The sequence below is a fragment of the Taurulus bubalis genome, assembly GCF_910589615.1.
Source record: "Taurulus bubalis genome assembly, chromosome: 6".
Lineage (NCBI taxonomy): Eukaryota > Metazoa > Chordata > Actinopteri > Perciformes > Cottidae > Taurulus > Taurulus bubalis.
Genome location: NC_136594.1, coordinates 3,956,027 through 3,980,359, shown reverse-complemented (window position 1 = coordinate 3,980,359; position 24,333 = coordinate 3,956,027). Strand labels below are relative to the sequence as shown.

Genomic DNA, 24,333 nt, shown 5'->3' with positions numbered 1-24,333 from the left:
TAATACCTGTGAACAGGTGTGTGTTTATGCGTTAATACCTGTGAACAGGTGTGTATTTATGTGTTAATACCTGTGAACAGGTGTGTGTTTATGTGTTAATACCTGTGAACAGGTGTGTGTTTATGTGTTAATACCTGTGAACAGGTGTGTGTTTATGTGTTAATACCTGTGAACAGGTGTGTATTTATGCGTTAATACCACACCTGTGTTAAAAACAGGTGTGTATTTATGCGTTAATACCTGTGAACAGGTGTGTATTTATGCGTTAATACCTGTGAACAGGTGTGTGTTTATGTGTTAATACCTGTGAACAGGTGTGTGTTTATGTGTTAATACCTGTGAACAGGTGTGTGTTTATGTGTTAATACCTGTGAACAGGTGTGTGTTTATGCGTTAATACCTGTGAACAGGTGTGTGTTTATGCGTTAATACCTGTGAACAGGTGTGTATTTATGCGTTAATACCTGTGAACAGGTGTGTGTTTATGTGTTAATACCTGTGAACAGGTGTGTGTTTATGCGTTAATACCTGTGAACAGGTGTGTGTTTATGCGTTAATACCTGTGAACAGGTGTGTATTTATGTGTTAATACCTGTGAACAGGTGTGTGTTTATGTGTTAATACCTGTGAACAGGTGTGTGTTTATGTGTTAATACCTGTGAACAGGTGTGTGTTTATGTGTTAATACCTGTGAACAGGTGTGTATTTATGCGTTAATACCACACCTGTGTTAAAAACAGGTGTGTATTTATGCGTTAATACCTGTGAACAGGTGTGTATTTATGCGTTAATACCTGTGAACAGGTGTGTATTTATGCGTTAATACCTGTGAACAGGTGTGTGTTTATGCGTTAATACCTGTGAACAGGTGTGTGTTTATGTGTTAATACCTGTGAACAGGTGTGTGTTTATGTGTTAATACCTGTGAACAGGTGTGTGTTTATGTGTTAATACCTGTGAACAGGTGTGTATTTATGCGTTAATACCTGTGAACAGGTGTGTATTTATGCGTTAATACCTGTGAACAGGTGTGTATTTATGCGTTAATACCTGTGAACAGGTGTGTGTTTATGCGTTAATACCTGTGAACAGGTGTGTGTTTATGCGTTAATACCTGTGAACAGGTGTGTGTTTATGCGTTAATACCTGTGAACAGGTGTGTGTTTATGCGTTAATACCTGTGAACAGGTGTGTATTTATGCGTTAATACCTGTGAACAGGTGTGTATTTATGCGTTAATACCTGTGAACAGGTGTGTATTTATGCGTTAATACCTGTGAACAGGTGTGTGTTTATGCGTTAATACCTGTGAACAGGTGTGTGTTTATGCGTTAATACCTGTGAACAGGTGTGTGTTTATGCGTTAATACCTGTGAACAGGTGTGTGTTTATGCGTTAATACCTGTGAACAGGTGTGTGTTTATGTGTTAATACCTGTGAACAGGTGTGTATTTATGCGTTAATACCACACCTGTGTTAAAAACAGGTGTGTATTTATGCGTTAATACCTGTGAACAGGTGTGTATTTATGCGTTAATACCTGTGAACAGGTGTGTGTCTATGTGTTAATACCTGTGAACAGGTGTGTGTTTATGTGTTAATACCTGTGAACAGGTGTGTGTTTATGCGTTAAAACCTGTGAACAGGTGTGTGTTTATGCGTTAATACCTGTGAACAGGTGTGTGTTTATGCGTTAATACCTGTGAACAGGTGTGTATTTATGTGTTAATACCTGTGAACAGGTGTGTGTTTATGTGTTAATACCTGTGAACAGGTGTGTGTTTATGTGTTAATACCTGTGAACAGGTGTGTGTTTATGTGTTAATACCTGTGAACAGGTGTGTATTTATGCGTTAATACCACACCTGTGTTAAAAACAGGTGTGTATTTATGCGTTAATACCTGTGAACAGGTGTGTATTTATGCGTTAATACCTGTGAACAGGTGTGTGTTTATGTGTTAATACCTGTGAACAGGTGTGTGTTTATGTGTTAATACCTGTGAACAGGTGTGTGTTTATGTGTTAATACCTGTGAACAGGTGTGTGTTTATGCGTTAATACCTGTGAACAGGTGTGTGTTTATGCGTTAATACCTGTGAACAGGTGTGTATTTATGTGTTAATACCTGTGAACAGGTGTGTGTTTATGTGTTAATACCTGTGAACAGGTGTGTGTTTATGCGTTAATACCTGTGAACAGGTGTGTGTTTATGCGTTAATACCTGTGAACAGGTGTGTATTTATGTGTTAATACCTGTGAACAGGTGTGTGTTTATGTGTTAATACCTGTGAACAGGTGTGTGTTTATGTGTTAATACCTGTGAACAGGTGTGTGTTTATGTGTTAATACCTGTGAACAGGTGTGTATTTATGCGTTAATACCACACCTGTGTTAAAAACAGGTGTGTATTTATGCGTTAATACCTGTGAACAGGTGTGTATTTATGCGTTAATACCTGTGAACAGGTGTGTATTTATGCGTTAATACCTGTGAACAGGTGTGTGTTTATGCGTTAATACCTGTGAACAGGTGTGTGTTTATGTGTTAATACCTGTGAACAGGTGTGTGTTTATGTGTTAATACCTGTGAACAGGTGTGTGTTTATGTGTTAATACCTGTGAACAGGTGTGTATTTATGCGTTAATACCTGTGAACAGGTGTGTATTTATGCGTTAATACCTGTGAACAGGTGTGTATTTATGCGTTAATACCTGTGAACAGGTGTGTGTTTATGCGTTAATACCTGTGAACAGGTGTGTGTTTATGCGTTAATACCTGTGAACAGGTGTGTGTTTATGCGTTAATACCTGTGAACAGGTGTGTGTTTATGCGTTAATACCTGTGAACAGGTGTGTATTTATGCGTTAATACCTGTGAACAGGTGTGTATTTATGCGTTAATACCTGTGAACAGGTGTGTATTTATGCGTTAATACCTGTGAACAGGTGTGTGTTTATGCGTTAATACCTGTGAACAGGTGTGTGTTTATGCGTTAATACCTGTGAACAGGTGTGTGTTTATGCGTTAATACCTGTGAACAGGTGTGTGTTTATGCGTTAATACCTGTGAACAGGTGTGTGTTTATGCGTTAATACCTGTGAACAGGTGTGTATTTATGCGTTAATACCTGTGAACAGGTGTGTGTTTATGCGTTAATACCTGTGAACAGGTGTGTGTTTATGCGTTAATACCTGTGAACAGGTGTGTATTTATGCGTTAATACCTGTGAACAGGTGTGTGTTTATGCGTTAATACCTGTGAACAGGTGTGTGTTTATGCGTTAATACCTGTGAACAGGTGTGTGTTTATGCGTTAATACCTGTGAACAGGTGTGTATTTATGCGTTAATACCTGTGAACAGGTGTGTATTTATGCGTTAATACCTGTGAACAGGTGTGTGTTTATGCGTTAATACCTGTGAACAGGTGTGTGTTTATGCGTTAATACCTGTGAACAGGTGTGTATTTATGCGTTAATACCTGTGAACAGGTGTGTGTTTATGCGTTAATACCTGTGAACAGGTGTGTGTTTATGTGTTAATACCCGTGAACAGGTGTGTATTCATGAACGGGTCATTATAGACTGATTCATACGCACTCAGTTTGACGAGCGTGTCCGTGAATTTCTCGCAGTTGATGGCGACGCGACACAGCAGGTGGCTGAACTGGTGGTAGGACAGGAAGTAATCCAGCAGCATCCGGTCGTACACCTCGTCTTTACCCTGAGAGGGAGGGAGGGAGGAGAGCGGGAGGGAGGGAGGAAGGGGGGGGGGGGGGGGGAAGAGAGGGAGGAGGGATATTACTATCAACATCAGGCTCCTGCAGGTTTTAAAGACCCAAAGTAAAACAAAATTAGTCAAAGTCTGTTATTTCCTGAAGTATCTAGTAAAAAGTAAATGTAGTAAACAGGAAGAACCGGAGAATAACTGAAATAAAAATGAAAACAAGTATTTTCTTGATTAATCAATTAATTGGTGACGTCTTCAACTGTTTACTTTAAATCAAATAAACAGATATTCTGTTTACGATGAAAAAATGAAAATCCACCCAGAGCGCCGTGACAAAAGTGTCAGGTATCGCGACAGAGATGCAGGTATCGGGACAGGTGGGCACACCTTGCTGCTCTCCACCATGGACGGCAGCAGACACATGTTGAGCTCCGGTCTCGGAGGCCGGATGTTGTTCTTGGCTCCCATCAGCTTTATGTTCTCTCTGCAGGGAAGGTACGGGCCGAACGACACTGAGGACACAAACACACGGTCACTGAAGCGGCCCTTCATATGAAAAGGTTTTAATGGATAAAATACACTTTAATAACATATTAGGAAGAAGGTGAAGAGGCGGAGACTCACTGGGGATGTTGCTGTGGTGGTAGGTGCAGTGGTTGTGCTGCAGGAAGGGAACCAGCGTGTGCAGGAAGTCGTGAGGACTCAGCAGGACAAGTTCCTTCAGCACGTCTGCAGGAACCAGAACAAAGAACACCAAGCATTTACGCAACAGACAGAGGAAGTAAAATAAAAATACTTTGTCCTGCATTAAAAATGGGTTTTTACTGTTGCAGTTGAGGTGGAGCTCATTTTAAACAATTAGCTAGTGAATTAATAACTGATTTACATTATTAAAATGAAAAGCACATCAAAATATTTGCCACCTAATTGTTTCATTAAGATAATTGTTAAAGTACAAACCAACTCCTACAGTCAGTTAATTCACAATATCACATTTATATTTTCCTTCAAAACAGTTGCTCAGTTCAACACATTTTCTTTCCCTCCAAGTGTGTGTGTGTGCGTGTGTGTGTGTGTGTGTGTGTTACCCAGGCAGGCGTTGCGGAGCTCGGGCGGGCTGTAGGAGTTGAGCAGTGTGAGCAGCTTGTGGGCGAAGTCGATCCTCTCCTGCCACTGGATCAGAGCCTGCTTCACATCTGGAGGACGAGACACAGAAACATCTGCTCAGAACCAACAGGAACGGTACATTATGTTATACTATATCCACACATTTCCCTTATATATATTATAAACTACTCTAATGTACATCAACAGCTGGCGGTATCATATTACATGAACTATGCTTTGCTGTTACTAACCTCAACACTTTGCTTGAGACCTTATTGACACTTTTTTTCTAAGTCCCGCCCTTCAAACTCAGACTGGCCAATCGTAGCGTAGCTTCAACCAGGGGGCGGGGCTTAGCAAACTGGACTAATAGTTCCAGTAGAGCTCTGGTTGTGTGTCCTTTTTGCCTTGTAAATATTGAGTCTAATTGCTCTTTTATAGTTTGTTTATTGCTGTAAACACGCGAATCGATAAAGTTGCATCTCGACCTGACCTTTGCGCTGCAGGTACGGCCGGGTGGCTTTGAGGACGGACAGGAAGATGGAGAGCAGCTCCACCAGGTCTCCGGTGACGTGGCACGCCGTGGCCTCGTGGTACATCATGTGCAGCGTGTTGAAGGACTGCAGAGGACAGACAGAGCCGCGTCAACATCCACGTCATCCACAGCGGTGAGCTTCAAACATATTGTATTTTAAAATAGCCCAGTATCACAAATGTGCCTGTTATTGGACTTTCGCCTCAGAAAATTCCCCCAAATCCTCAGCTATTACATTCAGGGCTTTTGTTGTTTTAAATGGGCAGAAATGATGAAAGCAAAGTCCAAAAAGCCTCCAAAGTTCTTAATTATTGTTTAGGCTGTCTCTTAAAATAGTCTGAAATGTGATTCTCTCTTTGTCTGATTTATAGAGGAGATCCTGGTCCTGGTCTTACCTCCGTCATGAGGATGAGTCCCCTGTTGAAGACGACCAGCAGTCGGTCCTCGTCGTTCTCCAGCAGAACCCTGAAGGCACTAAGAGGAACAGCAACAGCAGGCGTTAGGAACCAGATCAGAGACGAAGAGCTTATTGTTCCAGAGTTCAGTCTCTAAATCGGACATGTTCACGATATCATTGTCTCACTGTGTGTGTGTGTGTGTGTGTGTGTGTGTGTGTGTGTGCTCTGACCTGATGAGCGTGGTCCAGCAGGAGCGGCCGTCCAGGCAGCGCAGGTAGCAGCTGATGGTGGTTTTCTTGAACTGTTTGACGTCCTCCAGCTCTTCTTCCCTCATGTCGGCTCGCTGCGCCACGAACAGCTGCATCAGGTTGAACAGCTCCTCCACCGCCTGCAGGGGGCAGCACACACACACACACACGCACACACATTTTAAAACGTGGCTGGATTCAAAATGAACTTTTCATACTGATGGCTACAAAGCTTCCTTCACATTCAAAACATGTTTAATGGAGAGCTCTTATGTTGTTGTCTCTTATGATATAAATATGTTTATAGCACCTCTGTTGTGACAGATAATCTCAAGAGACTTACTTTTTGAATGAAGGTAAAATAAATACATCTTTTATAATTGTGAAGTGACAGATTTGTACTTAAATTTTGTGTTAAATGTTTTCCGTCAGGTCACATTGACAATATTATGGGAAAAATAGACCGTTAAAATGTTATTCTGAAGAACCCGGAAAGATATTAATTTGAAAAATTGATCCTAGTGAGCTGTGAAACAATCTAACGTCACTAAATACTAAAACTAGCATAACATAACCAATCAAATGTGTCCAGGAACTGATCCGAGACCAGGCTCTGCTCTCACCCCGGGGTACTGGCTGGCGTGCGGCGTGAGGTTCTTGAAGGCCCACTGGATGTTCTGGTGCGAGGCGAGCTGGCGGGTGAAGGCGGGCGACTGCTCGCAGCACATGCGCAGGATGCCGTAGTAGGCGGGCAGCATGCCGCGGTTGAAGAGCACCACCTCCTGGTCGTCGTGGTCGGCCAGGATGTAGTTGAAGGCGATGTTCTTGGTCACCACGGGGTTCTGCACCACCAGCCGGACGTTCTCCGGGCAGTCCACGCACATGTTGTACCAGAAGGACAGCAGCGCCTGCTTGTTGTGGTTGGTGGCGATGGCCGGCTCCGACAGTTTGGGCTGAAGACGGAGAGACCGGAGCGTCAGACTAGTGCCACAGTTATTATGTAGATTAATGTTATTATGCGGTTATAAGCAGATTAATTACAGCGTTGGTCAATGATTAAAAGTTCTCCAATGAAGATTTATTTCATATTACTAGGACAGCGTTTGAAAAGAAAACGAATGACAATATCTTCTACTGTACCTTTATATCGTCACTTCAATATTCTAGTATTTTCTCGTGAATTTACAACTTTTATTGCAGAAATATTAAATATTAAATGTTCCACCCGTAGTTGTTTTAATCTACAATGACCCTAATGCGACGTCATACCTATATTATCATTTTTACTATGTTTTTTTCTTCATATTACCCATATTTAAAAAGAAGCAATGTTGAATGAGGCTGATATATTTCAATAACAAATGCAGGGAATCGGTCGTTGATCCTATATAACAATAAAGAACTTGAATCATAGATGAGAGGAATTATAGACAAACTATATACTAATAATAATAAACACTTAAGTGTCTTTACAATCATATTATAATGAGTCCTAAACAATGTATTAAATATGTATATACTGCTCATAAATGATAGAGGATATAAAATAAAGGATTATCATTTAAATTGTTTCCTTATTTGGATAAAAATGTAGAAATATTGTATTTTTGAGGCAACGATACTAGTACTAGTTTTACTGAGACCAAGGAAGAAGAACATTTTATCTACAATTCAAACTCCATCTGCTGCTGAAGATCATAAAAGGTGATCGAAAGCTCCAGAACGGCTACAAAGCGACCTCGTTTTCAAGGTCACGCATTCACTTTCCAGCTTTCTCATAACATATGTGGAATACACCTTTAAGAGGCAGGACGGGTACGTGAATAAATAACGCGTCGCTTTAATCTCACCGTCAGAAACGTTGGAAAGAAACATCACAACACAGTCTCTTTAAAAATCGAGTCAGAGGTAGCGTGAAGAAGAAGAAGAAGATGAGTGAACAATAAACGAGGATAAGCGCGACCAAACGCACCTGGAAGAGGTTCCACAGGTCCATGAAGTACCCGGAGAACATGAGCTTCTCCGTCTTGGAGATGAGGCAGTAGGTCATGAAGCTGAAGTACTGGACCAGCTTGGTCGTGCCGTGAACGCTGGCGTCCACGTACAGCTTGGCGCGTCCCAGCAGCCCCAGCAGCAGGTTGTACACCTGGTGGAGGACCACGGTGGTGTCGGGCGACAGCGGCAGCTCGCGGGTCGGCAGGTGGAGGGAGCGCGTGGAGCGGAACATCTGGCGGAAGGAGTTGCTGGGGATGAGGGAGACGAGGAGGTACGCCGCCGCTGGACAGACGAGGCACAGGGGGGAGTTTTATTGTCGTTAGCTACTAAATGATTATTTATTAGTTCATGCTTCCTTCTAATCAAACTCGGGTCACGTTGAATAAATGTTGCATCCCTGCAAACGTAAAGCTACGGCAGCAAAAGGCTCATTGACACAATGTGTTTATGAAAATTATTTATTTATGTCATTGTATTTCTACTCTTATGTTTGAACTTCAGGTCTAAAATAAAGTAATACAAAATAAAAAAAGGGCAAAACTAAACTAGAATTACCGCCTCGGGGTTTTAAACCTCCACCAACCAATCCAGATGCAGTTTACATCCACATGTGTCCAAAATGTCAGATATATTTTAATAGACATTTGTGTGAAATCATCATTATTTGCAGATAAATTCTTAACTTGACCCCCAAAATCAAATCAGATCATCATGGAGTCTAAGTGGACGTTGGCTCCAAATTTGAAGAATTTCCCCTCAAAGTGTTCGTAAAAAACGAACCACAACTCAAAGCAGAGTCATGATTGTTCCAAGCAGTCCGTTATTTTCTATATCGGAACACATCAGAGTGCATTATGGGTCTTATACCGCAGTCACTTACCGAATAAAACAAGTATAAAACACAATACACTGAGGTGCATCTGCACACTTGTTATAATAAGCTTAGCCCATATTTATTAGAGTGTTTTGTATTTTTAAATCCACCTGAATGGATTCTTCTACGCTCCACCCTCCTCTAGCCCTCTCCTCAGCCCCGTGTCTTTAACAGTTCTGTTTTTAACGCCGCCGCATTGGATTGTGGGGGACGCCGAGGCTCTTACATGTGCGGACTCGGGGGTAGTTGTGAGCCAGCAGGAAGCGCTCCACCCAGTTCTCCATGTTCTGCAGCACCCAGCTGTGGGCCAGCTTGTTCCTGGGAGTCTGGACAGCCAGCCAGTCCAGGCACTGGGACGGGTTGTACTCGATCACCTGGCGGCGGGGGAGAACACGCACACGCACACGCATGACGAGACGGAGCAGAGCAGAGATGCCTGAAGATGAAACTTGGTTTGTTGGCATGAGGAAAGTCTAAAGGTTCAAGCTAAAGGTGTTTAAAAATCACATTAGAGAAATACCTTTTAAAACAGGAAAGTTAACAGATAATCATCTGTGTCTTGCTGCTCTTCAGTGATCTGGACGGGTGTTTATAAATTTGTCTCATTTATGTATTTTCATGAAGCCATTTTGGCCCGACACCCCTCAGAAATGGACACATTTTATTTTAAGAGACGTTCTGGGTGATGAATAAAAACTCTGATAAATACACTAAACTAAAATTGATCATTAAAATAAAAGCAGACGATCCATATTTCACTGGTTAAAGGAAACAACGCTGAATAAAAGATAAAAGTTTAATTTTTTCATGAGAAGTTTGTAAGTTTATTGTACAAAAAGCTAAAAAAAAAAGGATTAAAAGAAGATGTATTTCTATTATGGAACAATGCTAACAACTAATTTTAGGTTTTCAAAAGGATTGTTTATATAAAAAAAATGTGAGGGTTACAAGTGTGAATGAAATGTATGTATATGGAAGATGTATATATTTATTTTAGGTTTTCTTTATTTCAAATTAATTATCTGATTTAATTGATAATAATAATTTAGGGTAGGGATATATAAGCATTTTTGCTTCTACCTTTACCTTGTCAGTCATTCTGTTGTGTATATTATATAGAATATTGTAATGATTGACTGAATAAAACACACAAACTAAAACATTTTTTCGAATGATAAAAATAGAGATGGGTCGGCCTCCTGAACTGACCCGACCCCGGATAAGCGGCTGAAAATGGATGGATGGAAAATAGATATAAAACTTGTTCAGAGGTAGAACAGTAAATTGTGTTTTACCTCCCAGATCCTCTGCAGGATGTAGGAGGCGAAGGAGGGCATCCCCGGAGGTCCGCCCGCAAACTCCATCAGCATCGTCAGCAGCTTGAAGAAGGGATTGGCGGCCTGGAGGAGGGAAACGCAAAGCTGCTGTCGATCTGCTTCTTTCACTCGGACTCTAGACTCAACGCGAGGGAACGAGCTTAAAGCCGCAGGAGGGAACGGTGCTCACGGCTCCACAGAGGAGCTGAATAATGTAAAAGATAATAAAAGAGCTGTCGGGACTCACCTCAGGAGTCAACTTTGCGATGGAGGTGAAGAGCATCGACACAATCTGTGCAGTCAGGAGGAGAATTATGTATCAATACAATTATTTCTACTGCTTTCTGCAAATAAAAAAAGTAATAATAATAACACATTATATAATAAAAACATTACATGAATGATTATATTAATGCATCAGCAATAGGATTCAATAATGTAATGTGCATTGTTCTGAAATCGTCCATTCTGCACAATTAAATAATTAACTTTTTGTACTTTTGAAGGAATATTTTGATGCCAATACTTTCACTTTAAGGTCTTTAAGACCTTAAAGTGAAAGTATTGGCATCAAAATATTGAAGACGTCTGGTCTTGCAGAGCAACACGTGTATAACAGATGGACGCCGTAAACTGTGTGACCGTGATGAACCTACGTGCTCGGCCAGGCGGTTGTTATAGCGACAGAGGCTGAAGATGAGGTTGCAGGTCTGCCGGATGTTGATGCCGTCTCGGATGTGCTGGAAGAGGAAGGGGAAGCCTTTCCCTCCGGTCAGCGCCGCCATGTCGCTCTGCGACAGAGTCAGATGTCTGGAGCGGAAAGAAAAGAGATTTAAAATACAGATTTCTGCAGGTTTGAAGCACACAACTCAACAAAAGAGATTTTAAACCTTCATATCCAGGCCGTACCTCTCAGAGCGAGACTGCTCCACCAGCAGAGCGATGAGGGCGATCATCTTCTCCAGAGCTGCAGGACGATACTTCTCCTCCGCCAGAGACAGGATGTCCTCTTCCTCGTCCTCCTCCTCGCCCTCCTCCTCCGACAGCACCTCCACCTGAGGCTGAGGGAGGACACTCTTCATTTACGGTTACTGGAAAACTCCGTTCAACTCAAATCGGCTTTATTCACGTTTGCCAAGTATCGCAGAAACACAATTTGTGAATGGAATTAACAAAAAAGTTAATAATAAAGAATAAGATGAATTGTATAACTCCTCTTCCACTGAACATTAATCTATAAGAGGAAGACAGGCTCAGTTATCACATTTAATTCACACAACAAGGAAGAAAAACAATAAATAAAAGCGTTAAGTGCCATTCAGAATAAGAATATTGTAGTAAATAAATGGAATTCTGTCATAAATAAATAAAGTGAGCATTATAACATGAACATAAATAAAGTAATCAGAGTGTAAACTTACATTCTCGGGGCCTTTGGTTCCCATGTAGAAATGCACCATGATGGAAATGGCTTGTAGTGACAACAGGAACTGACTCTGGAGACACCAAGAGACAGACGACAGTTAACGACGAAGAAATCACACGAAATAAGTAAAAAAAAGCAGAAAGTAAAATACTTTGTGGTCATTCATTAAGAATACTTTTACACAACATCTTATTGAGAACTAGGAAGGGTTTATGTGTGTGTGTGTGTGTGTGTGTGTGTGTGTGTGTGTGTGTGTGTGTGTGTGTGTGTGTGTGTGTGTGTGTGTGTGTGTGTGTGTGTGTGTGTGTGTCCCAGTGTCTCCAGCATTGATCCCATCAGAGGTACAATGTCTGACAGAAACAAACTGGATTCAATGTAGCAAAACTCAAATTGAGTCAGATCATCGTCCCGGAGGACTTCTGACACAGAGTGTAGTTTGCAGACGGGTTTCCTGTGTACTATATAGTGTGTGTGTGTGTGTGTGTGTGTGTGTGTGTGTGTGTGTGTGTGTGTGTGTGTGTGTACTTGGTAGAGGACACAAGACTTAGTTTGGTCTTCAAATGAAAAATCAGTAAAACTAACGAAGCCTTTGAGTTGCAAACATCTTTCCGGTCTAAAAATAAAACAAAAACCACATCCGTCCAGACCGACCTCCTCCTCCCCCATCTTGGCGAACTCGTAGAGAAAGGCGAAGTACTCCGTCAGGTGTTTGCTGTGCGGCTTGACGCCGTGCTCCATGATGGACAGCAGCGTCTTCACGAAGCGAGTCACGCAGGACCGGCTGCCGATGTCCTCCACGGGGCCGTCCATGTCGTCAGAGCTGAGGAGGACAGAGGGTTTCACAATGAGGTGATCCGAGTCCGTTTCATAGAACATACTAATATATATATATATATATATATATATATATATATATATATATATATATATAAAAAAACAATGACCAACAACATGCAATGTCAGTAGACACTGTTTTTGTGGGTAGTAGACCTTTAAAAAAAACATATATGTAGGTAGTTAAACTATAACATGTATGATTGTAGGTCGACTGGCAGCAGGGTGTGTGTGTGTGTGTGTGTGTGTGTGTGTGTGTGTGTGTGATGTGGAGCCACTAATCTTTCTCAGAGTCCATAGTGACGGAGACACTGAGTGACACGCGGCTCCTGTTTGATCTCCATCGCCTCCGGACGTCAGACACAACACGGTCTGTTTGTGCTGCACATCTCAAACGGCTCAATTAAAACTGACTTTACATCCGTCTTTGAATCTGATGGATTAGTTTTGAAGTTCACAACATTTCTAGTTTAAGTTCTTTCAAATGTATTTTCCTTGGCTGCTGAAGAGAAACCGTAATGAGTCGTTCAAATTATAACAATTATAAAATAATAAATAAAAACACCGACATGCAGAACCACAAACATCTCACAACGTTTCAAAAGTGTCCTGTAAATAAGTTTCTTATTTAAATAGTCGAAGGAAGGTAAATTTAATAAAGAACATCTCAACTACTTTTAACCCTCTGGAGTCATTTTCTCGATTTTACATCATTTCTTAAATTCACTTTTTAAAGGCACTTGCATATGATAGATATGTGTTTTACATCTAAAATTGCAGAACAATCTCAGCTCTCTCTAGAACGAGGCACCATTGTCATGAGGCAATAAAGAGATAATATGGGCCTAAAACTGAAAAATGTACACTCGATTTTTTAAATTCTTCATATCTCTTGTGGAAACATAACTTTAGTCATGTGGACGAAACGTTTTGGTGATGGGAATTGTTTTACCAAAGGTCTTAGGTTCACAAAAAGAGTGAAATATATGAATAAAAAGCTAGATACATGTAAATAAATGTCTAAAACCATATTTTGTATTATATGTTACAAAGAACTAGAAGTAGGTATTTTAAATCTAAACAACAAGTAGTTTGTGCGTTTAGTTTTTCTTCAGGACTGGGAACAAAACCATTGTGTAAATAAATCTGACCAGGCGGGCGCGACATACCCGTCCTCCATGCCGGGCTGCAGGTAGAGGTGAGCGTGAACCGGACGCAGCCTCTGGATGACGTGAATACACAACCTCTGGAACATCTGGAGGGCAGAGGCGCGTTTGTGACATGAGACGATTTAAAAATCAGGGAGAGGATAGAGACCAGACAATTGTTGAGTATTGAGGTTTCAAGGAAGTTCTATCATATATTTAAAAAAGCTCACCTGTCTGACAATCTGATTGGGGCACTTGATGAGGATCTGCATCGGCCACCAGTTGTCATCAGCCATCCGATCCAAAAACCACTGAAACGGAGGAAACGGGAACATATGAGGCGTCACCAAAACAACAAACACCTGCAAACACCCGGAGGTGACATGAGAGCCGTGGTCAAACCTCGCAGGCGGCCTGGCTGTTGTTGAACTGTTTGGTGAGGAGCTCGATCCACTGCAGCATGGTGGGCTGGAGGCGACGAGCAGGAGGGAAACACATCCGTCAGTCTCTTAGTAAGACATCAAATGTACGATGATAATAAAGGAGCGTGGGCGTTACCTTCTCCTTGGAGTGAATGAAAGTCTCCAGGACGAATGATGTGCTGAGCTGCAAAGAAAAGAGCATTTACAGTTAAGTTTCATACAAGAAATAACTTTCACACAACAATATACTTGTTAAACGTTCTTGACCGCTGGAGTAGAAACTGAAACACGAGATCTTTGCAGATTGTTAACATGCTCACACAAAGGTTACAGGAATCTTTTATTTATGATTTAAATGGACAATAAAATGCAAATTTTAATAAAAATAAGCACAAAAGATATTCAGTTTACAATGAAAGAAAAAAAAGAAAAAAGAAACAGCAGATCCTGACATCTTTTAGCACATTTGCTGTAAGTTGTGCAGTTAGCGCCGTTAGCTATGACATGCTAGCTCAGGGGTCGCCATGTTGAGAGCCGTTTAGAGGCAATAGAAATACTCCTGACACCTTGCTCCTTTAACAGATTGTCAAAATCCAATGTTAACGCCACGAGAAGCCTTTTAGAGCATAATTTCAATATTTATTTTGATTCTAGTAATCACCAAAACCACAATTAATTAACCGTTTTAATTGAAAAGCTTGAACCTGTGATATTTCTCACCTTAGCGGTCATGAGGGAGACGGCTTTCGGGTCCGGTAGAGTGCTGGGGATGCTGCCGCAGAGCTGCCACATGAAGCTGAAAAACAAGCAATAATTATGAGCAATAGTGGAAGGAGAGTGGTAATGAATTCTGTCAAAGTAAGAGGTTTGATACCCACCCAAAGTACGTGTGTTCAAATATATTTTTATCCTGGAGAAACTGCATGTTGTCGTGCCAAATCCACTGAAAAGAGACACAGTGCATTTATCATTTACATGTAAATATAAATGTACCAATTAAAATGTTAAAAGGTGACGCCCCGTTACCTCCAGCAGATCAGGAGAGACGTCAAAACTAAAGTCCTTCCCGTTCTCCTCCTCCAGCTCCACCCGCTTATAGAAGAGCATGTAGGCGCTGTGCGTCTGCGAGGTCAAACCAACGCTTTGTTGTTAAACCACATCATGAAAAAAACCAACGAGATCACACAAAAATAAATCCATCCTCACCTTCTCAAAAGAGAAATCCATGAACTTGTCCGTGACGGAGTCGTAGGTTTTCGTCTGAAAGAAGAGAAGGAGGAAAAAAAAACGTGACGTCAGCAAAAAAAACTCACGAGCGACGGGGTGAGACGTTTTATTTTCCTCTTGGCTAAAGATCGTACCGTCATTTCTCCTCCGAAGCACTCGGACGCCAGCTGGGCCGAGTCGAAGGGCTTCACCTCGGCGTCGTTGAACAGGTACCTGCGGGAAGAGACGCTTTTAATTAAAGCAACAGCGCGCCTGAGCGACCTGAAAATCCTTTAATGATGACAGTCCGCCTGGTCCTTTTTGTCTTATTTATCAATAAATAGGTAAAAAAAAAAAAAGTCCTTTGGCAAAATTATTTTATTATTATGTGTTATAAAGGCTTAAAACACTGTGCAAAAACTAAAGAGTAAAGAAACGTATTTGAATTTTCATCACATTTCTCTTTTGAATTAAAAATGAACATGAGCAAAGCTTTTGAGATTACAGACATTAAATGTAACCTATTTTACATCTTCTCAAACAGTTTTGTTTTGTTACAGGCGTTTTAGAGATTATTCGAGGAGTTACGGTGATCTTAGTTTTGTCACTTCCTGGCGCCGGCGCCTGCATCCGTGCTAAAAGGCTTAAGAGACGCCTCGCTCACTGAGCCCTTGGCTCCTAAATCGTCTCCTTTGCTTCCTCGCTCACCACTTGTTGTTCTTGTAGGCGTGCGGGTTGACGATGTCTCTGATGAAGCTGTAGTAATGGCCGCCGTCGGCCGTGCCCGTGTGCACCGTGACGCCGATGAGGTCGTACTCGTAGCTCTCCGTGACCTTCGCCTCGCCCTCTTCCCGGAAACCTGCGGCGGGCGGCAAAACGCGCGGCTCAGAAACTGAAACTTTCTTCTCGTGACGCAACCAAAAGAACACAAACACTTGTGAAACACTATTGTCGTTTTCTCCGTGGCGTTTGGACGAACCCTCTTTGCGCTCCCCTTTGCCCATGAGGAAGTCCTCGGTGTAGGGCGTCATGTCGAGGCGCAGCGGGAAGGAGAAGTGCGTGTTGACCTTCTCCTTCATCATCGTCACCATGTTGAAGGTGTATCTCATGGTGTTGAAACTCAGGATCCGCGGCAGCTTTTTGAAACACGCCCTGCGGGAGGAGAGGCGAAGGACGGAGGGAAATCAGTTAAAAAGGAATCATTTTACGGATACAAATTGGGAAAATTTCAGTATTTCTATTATTTGCTAATTTAACGAAAGACGCCCGCGGACCTTTTCTCCGCCCGGACCTTCTTGCCGCACTGGGAGCAGGTGTACATGTTGTCGCCCTCCAGCGTGTCCTTGATGGTCACCTCATCCAGAGACTCCTGAATGAAGACAGCAAGAAAAAACAAGTTCACAGCTTTTCTCAGAATGTTACGTTTGATGAAGTGTGAACAGGTTTTCCTACATAGCAGTCGTGGAAGAAGTATTCAGATCTTTTAGGTAAAAGTAAACAAGTACATGCTTTTAATTCCTTTATATCCTGTTGTCTAGTTTAATCTACATCAATGCATCACATTCTATAAGATCTTATGTTTGCATCGTCTCTGTGAGAAGCTCGTATCAGGCTGGAGGAAGAGCTTCGGTAGGCCGTTGTTGACTGTCCCAGCGTCTCCAGCATTGATCCCATCAAAGAGACAATGTCTCACAGAAACAGACTGGATTCAATGTAGCAAAACTCAAATTGAGTCAGATCATCGTCCCGGAGGACTTCTGACACAGAGTGTAGTTTGCAGACGAGTTTCCTCTAATGACGACGTGAGGGTTGGACTCGCAGGTGATGTCACATGACTTATAACTATGCTTTGAACGGTTTGTAAATCGTGCATGTTTACCGGTTAGCTGGTTTTCATGCCGCCAAGCGGACAGAAATCAATAGAGGGTCATTTACCCAGTTAAATTTACCTGATTCGCTCAGAAATTAAATGCATTTTTTGGATACACTGCTGAATATTATAGTCTAATGTTGTATGATCAAATACCACAAAATAATATCTTACACAAACGTTCTGATATGGAAATGGAGTGACAACTTAATTCCTGATGAGATATTATTTAATCAGTAAAGTTTCATGTAAAATTAGAACACATAGTTGCACCTCAAGGTGTTTTCAATGAGCATTAAAAAGGTGCTGGCTGGTGGATCTGGTTACTTTATTTGGAAGCTTTCAGATAAATCTAGTGGAGTAAAACGTACAATATTTAGAAGTGGAAATACTCAATTGAAGAGCAAGTATCTCAAATGCGTTCCCAAGTCCACTACTTGAGTAAAGGTACTTAGTTCTGATAGTCGTGTGTTTTAAATACTCACGTAGATGTTCTTCATATCCGCCACTTGACATCTGACGGTGTAAAACTCCTCTGCCGTCTGACTGACGTGGTCACAGTCCTGCAGGGACAAAAGCTCTTACTTCAACGGGTAAATAAAATAGAGCGAAGGACCAACGTTAACACATGTGCTTGGAGCTTGAAGGCTTCTTTATGGTCCTAATTATTACTCAATAAAACAAAATCAAAGTCCTCAAACTCACCAGAGAGACCACGTTGTTGGTGATGACGCCGCCGAACAAAGTCTTCACTGTGTTTTTCTGTGAGAACAAAGACAGACACATTCAATAACACATAAATAAACATGTCATTTCCATCACTTCTTATAGCGTTCCTCATGTGCGGACGTCTTATTTCCATACAGGCTTTTATTCATTTAACTCACGCATTCAATCGATTTTAATATCACGGTTTTCGGTCATTAAAATCAGGACATTTGTCGTCTTTATTGCCACAAATCACCAGTTCTTGACTCACTACACTTTGCGAAATGTTTTAAACCTGAAACAAAACTCAACAATGACTGGTGAGTTTACCAGCTCGTGGGACATCTCCTCTATCTTGGTGATGAGGTCGGTGAAGAACTCCGTCATGTCCTTCTGCTCCCCGGTGTTGAGCGGCTGCTTGTCCATGGTGTAGGTTTTGCAGAACGGCCGGGGGTTGTACGCTTTCCTCTCGCTCTCCTGGACGGAGACACGCGGTGGGGAAAGGGTTAAGTTCAGCGGATGTAAAGAAGTCCGTTCGCACCGACTTTCAGGAGCTCGGTAAACTTAAACTCACCATGAGATACGTGAACATCTTCTGCAGCTCCAGCAGCGTGGTCTTGTGTTTGATATCCTCGGCGTACTGCACACACACACACACACAGATACACACACAGTATGAGACTCTACACTCCTTCCTGGGTCGCTCTGCCCTCCGTTCGCCTTGCAGGCACTCACCTTGGCAGTGAAGACGGCCTGGCGGGCCTCGGGGATCATGTAGAGCTGCTGGATGGTGGAGGCCAGGTAGCAGGTCGCTCCCAGGTTGGTCAGACCCACGAAGCGGCACTCGGCCCGCACGTCGTCGTGAGGCCAGTAGTCCCACTTGTACGGCGCGTGAGAGGCTGGAGGAAGAGCGTCAGGAGGACGGCGTTAACGAAATAAGTTTCTGTCCTGCTGTGGTTTTAAACCACGTTCACGGTTGTTGTCGTTGTTGAGACTGTTCCAGCGTCTCCAGCATTGATCCACCACAGGAACAATGTCTCTCAGAAACAGACTGGATTCAATGTAGCAAAACTCAAATTGAGTCAGATCATCGTCCCGGAGGACTTCTGACACAGAGTGTAGTTTGCAGACGTGAGGGTTGGACATGACGGCACATGACTTATAACGATGCTTTGAATGGTTTGTAAACAGTACACGTTTACCAACATGATTAGCAGGTGTTTTATGTCCGCCAGCTGTTTTTTTTTACGATTTCAATCCAGGGTCATTTACCCAGTTCTTCTTCTAACTTCGTTCGGTGTTTCACTATCACGTGACCAACTAAGGAAGCTCCAATGACACCACGTCTGTCAGTGACAGACAGGTCGAACTGTGCTGGGGCCCCGCCCCCTCATATTATCACAGTCGACCGCCCCTCGCAAATCATTCTCGCTTTCTTCCTGTGAAGAAACTGTTATAGCTCCCTCAGCTTATCTTGGCTAGCTTGGATTTTCTGCTTAACAGTTCACAGACGAACCGTTAAGGACACGTCGCCGAACGCAGTTCCTGGCTCTAGTCTGGATTTGCTGGGTAAGTACTTCGTGAGAAGTATATTTAGACTCTACATAGTATTTAGGCAGTGTCCGCATCAAGGCGAGCTGTTCTCCCGACTACCCGGTGTTTGTTTACCGGTGTCGTCGGTGACTGTGTAACTTTATTATCTCTGGCTAACGCGTAACGGCGAGCCTACCAGGTCTCGGTTAGCATTTGTTTGCTAGTCGAGCCGAGTGCCCGGAGTTCTGCTAACGTGTCACGACGAGCGAACTCTCACGGCACACTATTAGCGGGCTAAACCCCGTTTGTTAGAGCAATTCACCGTCAGGCTAACGCTAAGTGCGGCTAATTGTTCATATATTTCAACAATGCATTTTTTGGGATACACTGCTGAATATCATGGTCTAATTTTGTGTGATCAAATACCAGAAAAAAAGTATTATGTTTACTGCATTCTTTCCCAAACTTTCTCATATGGAAATAGAGTTGCAACTTAATTCCTGATGAGATATTATTTGAATCAGTAAATATAAAATACATTTTATACATTAGAACATATAGTTGCACCTCAGGGTGTTTTTAGCGAGTATTATAAAATGCTGGCTATTCGGAATAGATTCATAAGGAAATATCCAAATGCATCGTGTGCAGTAATGTGTTGTTACTTAAAAAGACACTTTCTGAGAATAGACGTGATGAACCGAGCAGCTCCATGACTGTCGTTCTTTCCACATGTAATAGCAAATAAAGGTTTATTTTAAATAGCTCTCCTATGTTTTTCGGTTTCCTCGTGGCTAGAGATCGTTCCGCTCCGCCTGGTGCAGAAGGAGCCAAGCGAAGAAGTCCTCACCTTGCATGTGCTGCGACATCACCCAGTTGTGCAGCAGCCGGTAGTTCTCCACCGAGCCCTTCACCGTCTCCACCAGCAGGTCGTAGGCGGCGGCCCGGGCGGCGTGCGACTTGCATTTGGGTTGCGCGCGGTCGGCCAGGCTGGGCAGCAGGAAGAGGAGGTTGTGGACGTCGCGCAGGAACTCCTGGCCCTCGCGGGAGAACTTGAAGGGAGGCTTGTGTTTGAGGACGCTGGTGGCGAGACGCAGGAGGCCGGTCAGCCCGTCGTCCTCGATCGTGCCGTCCTGCTGGTCCAGGATCTCGCGGCTGGAGGAGAGAAGAGGAGGAGAGGAAGAGAGGAGGAGAGGAGGAGAGAGGAGGTCACGTTGGTGAACGACAAGCTCGACTGTTCACAGGTCTTACAGAGCATCGCGCTGGTTGAGTTCTGTGCTTCTGTTTCTTGAACTTCAGGTGTTTTTTCATTGTTGCTGAACATCATTACATGGCAGCTTCCCCACAATAAAGTCTGGCAAATCAAGAAACAACTTTCTCTTTTGTGGCGTAGCTGCGTTCCCTGATTTGACCCATCAACTTGGTGTTCAATGCACGTTTTAGCAATAAATAGTTAATAAAACCATGATTAATAAATACAGATGTAAATACAATGAAATGCAAAAAAAATGTAACATCTAGTTTGTGTTTTTAAACCGATTTTGGACAATAATTAAATTGCAACGATAGACATTTTTAATGTCTGAAAAGTTGCCATCGTGTTCAGGATAACAACAAATTACACGAATATCCCCTAAAAAACATTCTGATAATTTAAGGCTGACGACTTTCTTTTTGGAACAACCTTTTGTTTAATCAAGTAACTTTTAATTTCTTACACAGCATCTTATTTTACACCTGTCTTTTTCTATTGTAGCTTTTTTTCTAATTTCTCTATTCTCTTGGCTCTTTAATGACTCTTTAAGTCTTGCCAATTGTTATGGTTTATGTAGCACCTTGTTGCTTAAAAGTGCTGCATAAATCCACTCGCCTTGCCTTAAAGAAACCAAACCTAGACCAAAAGACTAAGCGGCACAAAACCTCTTAAATAAATATTGTTTCCTGAAACGTCCTGCAGGCGGTAAAACCACCAAACTATGATCCCAGTCCCAGGTCTCTGTACATAAAACCCCTGTGTCGGTCTGACCTGCGGATGCAGTCGGCGAGGTGCCGGGCGAGAGCGTCCAGGTCCAGCAGGGTGGTCTGCATCGAGCCGGCCAGCGACAGAGAGGGAGAGACCTTCTGTGAGTTCAAACAGACCCAATACTAGCAACGGCTCAATGACACATCACAACAAAACCACCGACTGACAACGAGGTCATTTCCCCACCTGGCTGGCGTCTTTGACGTGGATGTTGTCGATGAGTTTGCAGAGCAGCCAGAAGTATTCCTTACAGCCCGTCCTCAGCAGAGGCTCCTCTTCGTAGTCCTCCACCTAAGAAACGCCATCGTTTACACCGTCAAACTCCCTCATTATCAGCAACGTACACAACATTCTGAGTCTGAGTTTGGGTCCCTCCCTGTGAGCAACTTACGTCTAGTAGTTGCATCTCTACTGTACAACATTATCACATAACTTAATTTCACTTATATAAAATAGATCTTACTCCTATACTTTAACTGATCTGATGGGTGGCGACAAAGACGGAAACAATGCAGCGTTTTGTTTGGCTCACGATGCATTTTGGGGCAAGTAACCCTGAATATAAACACAAGCTTTGTTTGTTTATAAGAAGAACAAAGAAACTCCACAGGGCGCCTTTGTTCAGGTTGTGTCCCAGTGTCTCCAGCATTGATCCACCAGAGGGACGATGTCTCACAGAAACAGACTGGTGTCACTGTAGCAAAACTCAAATTGAGTCAGATCATCGTCCCGGAGGACTTCTGACACAGAGTGTAGTTTGCAGACGGGTTTCCTGTGTACTACATGCTGTGAGTGTGTGTGTGTGTGTGTGAGACCCACCCTGAGTGGTTTGAGGGCCTGTGCGTCAGGCAGGAACTTGAGCAGCGTGGAGGCGGCGAGCAGCAGGAAGGACCTGTTGATGGACTCGCCGCCCTCCAGACCCGACAGAGAGAGCTTGTAGAGGCCGTTGCACGCCTCGTGTCTCACGGCCGGCTGAAACAAACGACGACACGTCAGACTTATAACTTTTCTGAGCTTTAACTTTGCCTGTGCTCTTCTTCTGTGGTGTTCATTCCCATCACCGGCACAGAAATGCACATTTAAAGCATCTCAATCCTGCTATTCGTGGCTCCAGTGCATCAATTAATGCATTAAATAAATCGTCTGATTTCAAAAAGGGATAGTTAAGACATGTTTGCCATACAGGGTTCATGAGGACATTACAAAATGAGACTCGAGGGCTTTCAGGTACTTTTACAAGCGCTATCTTTTCATTTTCAAGGACTTCACTGAGCTCTTAAACAAATAGGACAAAATACTTCCATGTGCTTGTAAAATGAGGAGATTTAGTTGTTGTGATTTAAAAGTACTTCGCCGGCCTCCCTAAACCAGTGAGCTTAAACTTCACATATTTAGTTTTCAGGTAAAAAGCAACGTTGTGTGGCTCTTAAAGCTTTTAAAAGACCCTGATACCACTCGCAGTACAATCAATAGCCCTCTATTATCCGTTTGGTCTATATGAAACTGAAGTTAGCAGCTGGTTAGCTTAGCTTCACTGGAAACAGCTGCTTAACGATCACATTACATCTTATTTGTTAGACATAATCACAACTAGTGTTTTTTACAGAAAAACAAACGTGATAAATAAGGTTTTGAGTTTGCTGGCTGGAGGATCAGGTTACTTTCACGGTCAGACTTAGGGGACCTGAGGCCGTCGGGACCGGCTCACCTCGGGCACCAGCAGGGTGAGTTTCTTCAGCCAGTCGTGGAGGTGGTCGCTGTCGGCCAGACTGGACTTCACAGTGGAGGAGCAGTGAGCCCAGCTCACCAGCAGCCACATGGAGTAGTGAGTCACTGGCGGGGGAAGAAGAAGAAACAACAAATGTTGAGGTTTCCTTATCTTTTTCTGCATGCTTTTGTTTCGTTGTGTGTAAATATACGTTGTGAACCGTCCTCACCCTCGTGACGAGACCTGTGGTCCGACTGAGCCTTAAGAACTCTGCAGAACAGAAAGGGGGAAAAAGACAAACGTGTAAATTACACCCCACATATTTCATATTTGAAGACCAGAGGGGCGTTTCCTGTACTCGCCTGTGTGCGAGGTTGTCGTACGTGTAGGCCACGTTGATCAGACGCTGGATGAGGTTGGTGCCCTGAACCAGGCTGAGGGACACCTGCGAACCGACAAGAGAGAATCTCAGAATAAAATCACGTCCAGCGATCGTCCGCGTCGCCGCCCGGCGGGGACATTTTACCTCGGTCAGCCGGGGGATGTGCAGGCCTTTCCCGTGCTCCACGGTGGACTTGCGGGATTTGCCCGGCCACGACCGCTTGCGTTGGCTGTCGGCGAGGCCGGACCAGGAGAAGACGTCGTGGTAGGCCAGGTCCAGGTCTGCGGGGTCCACCGCGAACTGGCAGATCAACTTCAGCAGGCAGGCCAGGCAGTCCAGCAGCCACTGCGGAGGAGACGGATGAACAAAATGGAAAAAACAACAAGACGCTGCGAGACTTCACACGACACGAGACGGACGAATCAAACGACGCATTCCATTTAGATTTAAAAGGGGGAGGCAGTCTCTCTCACCACGGTCCAGGACTCCTGGTCGTTGGGCTCCAGGATGCCCGAGTTAAAGATCTCCAGGAGCAGCTGGAGGCCTCCAGACGACACAAACTAGACAGAAAGAAGAAGAAACTGACTCCAGCTACAACTACTGTGTGTTGTGGTTACATTTACATCTTTACTTTAATACATACTTAAATTTGAAGGACGATAAAGTTGGGAAGACAATGAAAAGACAATTTACTGTTTAAACAAGTGTTTATGCTGAATGACTAGAACTCCGGCCCTAAAGTCAACGTGTGCTCTTTCCCAGATGTGCTGCGTTGTACCTTGCAGCTCCAGGTGTTCTTGCTGTTTTCTATCTGATCCTCACTGGAGTCGTCAGAGTCCGGGTACAGATCGCTGTAGCTGCCCTGGAGACGC

The 24,333-nt window shown here is 43.2% G+C and overlaps 1 protein-coding gene across 1 annotated transcript in view; it reads right to left on the bottom strand.

The window, feature by feature from the left end:
* usp34 (ubiquitin specific peptidase 34) overlaps positions 1-24,333 on the bottom strand; it is a gene marked incomplete at its 5' end in the record, with an annotated part of 65,539 nt that overhangs the window by 4,424 nt on the left and 36,782 nt on the right. The window contains 43 exons of the mRNA XM_079219351.1: positions 3,599-3,722; positions 4,116-4,240; positions 4,353-4,457; positions 4,817-4,924; positions 5,329-5,455; positions 5,766-5,844; positions 5,999-6,156; positions 6,640-6,969; positions 7,989-8,293; positions 9,112-9,259; positions 10,181-10,285; positions 10,449-10,493; positions 10,858-11,011; positions 11,111-11,262; positions 11,623-11,697; positions 12,279-12,447; positions 13,631-13,716; positions 13,840-13,920; positions 14,012-14,077; positions 14,168-14,215; positions 14,752-14,827; positions 14,910-14,974; positions 15,058-15,153; positions 15,238-15,291; positions 15,393-15,471; positions 15,946-16,096; positions 16,217-16,389; positions 16,512-16,606; positions 17,593-17,670; positions 17,813-17,869; positions 18,146-18,292; positions 18,390-18,455; positions 18,551-18,714; positions 20,199-20,503; positions 21,375-21,469; positions 21,558-21,662; positions 22,191-22,343; positions 23,080-23,204; positions 23,309-23,349; positions 23,442-23,524; positions 23,606-23,806; positions 23,935-24,021; positions 24,240-24,323. Of these exons, the coding sequence (XP_079075477.1) occupies positions 3,599-3,722; positions 4,116-4,240; positions 4,353-4,457; positions 4,817-4,924; positions 5,329-5,455; positions 5,766-5,844; positions 5,999-6,156; positions 6,640-6,969; positions 7,989-8,293; positions 9,112-9,259; positions 10,181-10,285; positions 10,449-10,493; positions 10,858-11,011; positions 11,111-11,262; positions 11,623-11,697; positions 12,279-12,447; positions 13,631-13,716; positions 13,840-13,920; positions 14,012-14,077; positions 14,168-14,215; positions 14,752-14,827; positions 14,910-14,974; positions 15,058-15,153; positions 15,238-15,291; positions 15,393-15,471; positions 15,946-16,096; positions 16,217-16,389; positions 16,512-16,606; positions 17,593-17,670; positions 17,813-17,869; positions 18,146-18,292; positions 18,390-18,455; positions 18,551-18,714; positions 20,199-20,503; positions 21,375-21,469; positions 21,558-21,662; positions 22,191-22,343; positions 23,080-23,204; positions 23,309-23,349; positions 23,442-23,524; positions 23,606-23,806; positions 23,935-24,021; positions 24,240-24,323 (5,170 nt within the window). The remainder of the gene's footprint in view (positions 1-3,598; positions 3,723-4,115; positions 4,241-4,352; positions 4,458-4,816; positions 4,925-5,328; positions 5,456-5,765; positions 5,845-5,998; positions 6,157-6,639; positions 6,970-7,988; positions 8,294-9,111; positions 9,260-10,180; positions 10,286-10,448; positions 10,494-10,857; positions 11,012-11,110; positions 11,263-11,622; positions 11,698-12,278; positions 12,448-13,630; positions 13,717-13,839; positions 13,921-14,011; positions 14,078-14,167; positions 14,216-14,751; positions 14,828-14,909; positions 14,975-15,057; positions 15,154-15,237; positions 15,292-15,392; positions 15,472-15,945; positions 16,097-16,216; positions 16,390-16,511; positions 16,607-17,592; positions 17,671-17,812; positions 17,870-18,145; positions 18,293-18,389; positions 18,456-18,550; positions 18,715-20,198; positions 20,504-21,374; positions 21,470-21,557; positions 21,663-22,190; positions 22,344-23,079; positions 23,205-23,308; positions 23,350-23,441; positions 23,525-23,605; positions 23,807-23,934; positions 24,022-24,239; positions 24,324-24,333) is intronic.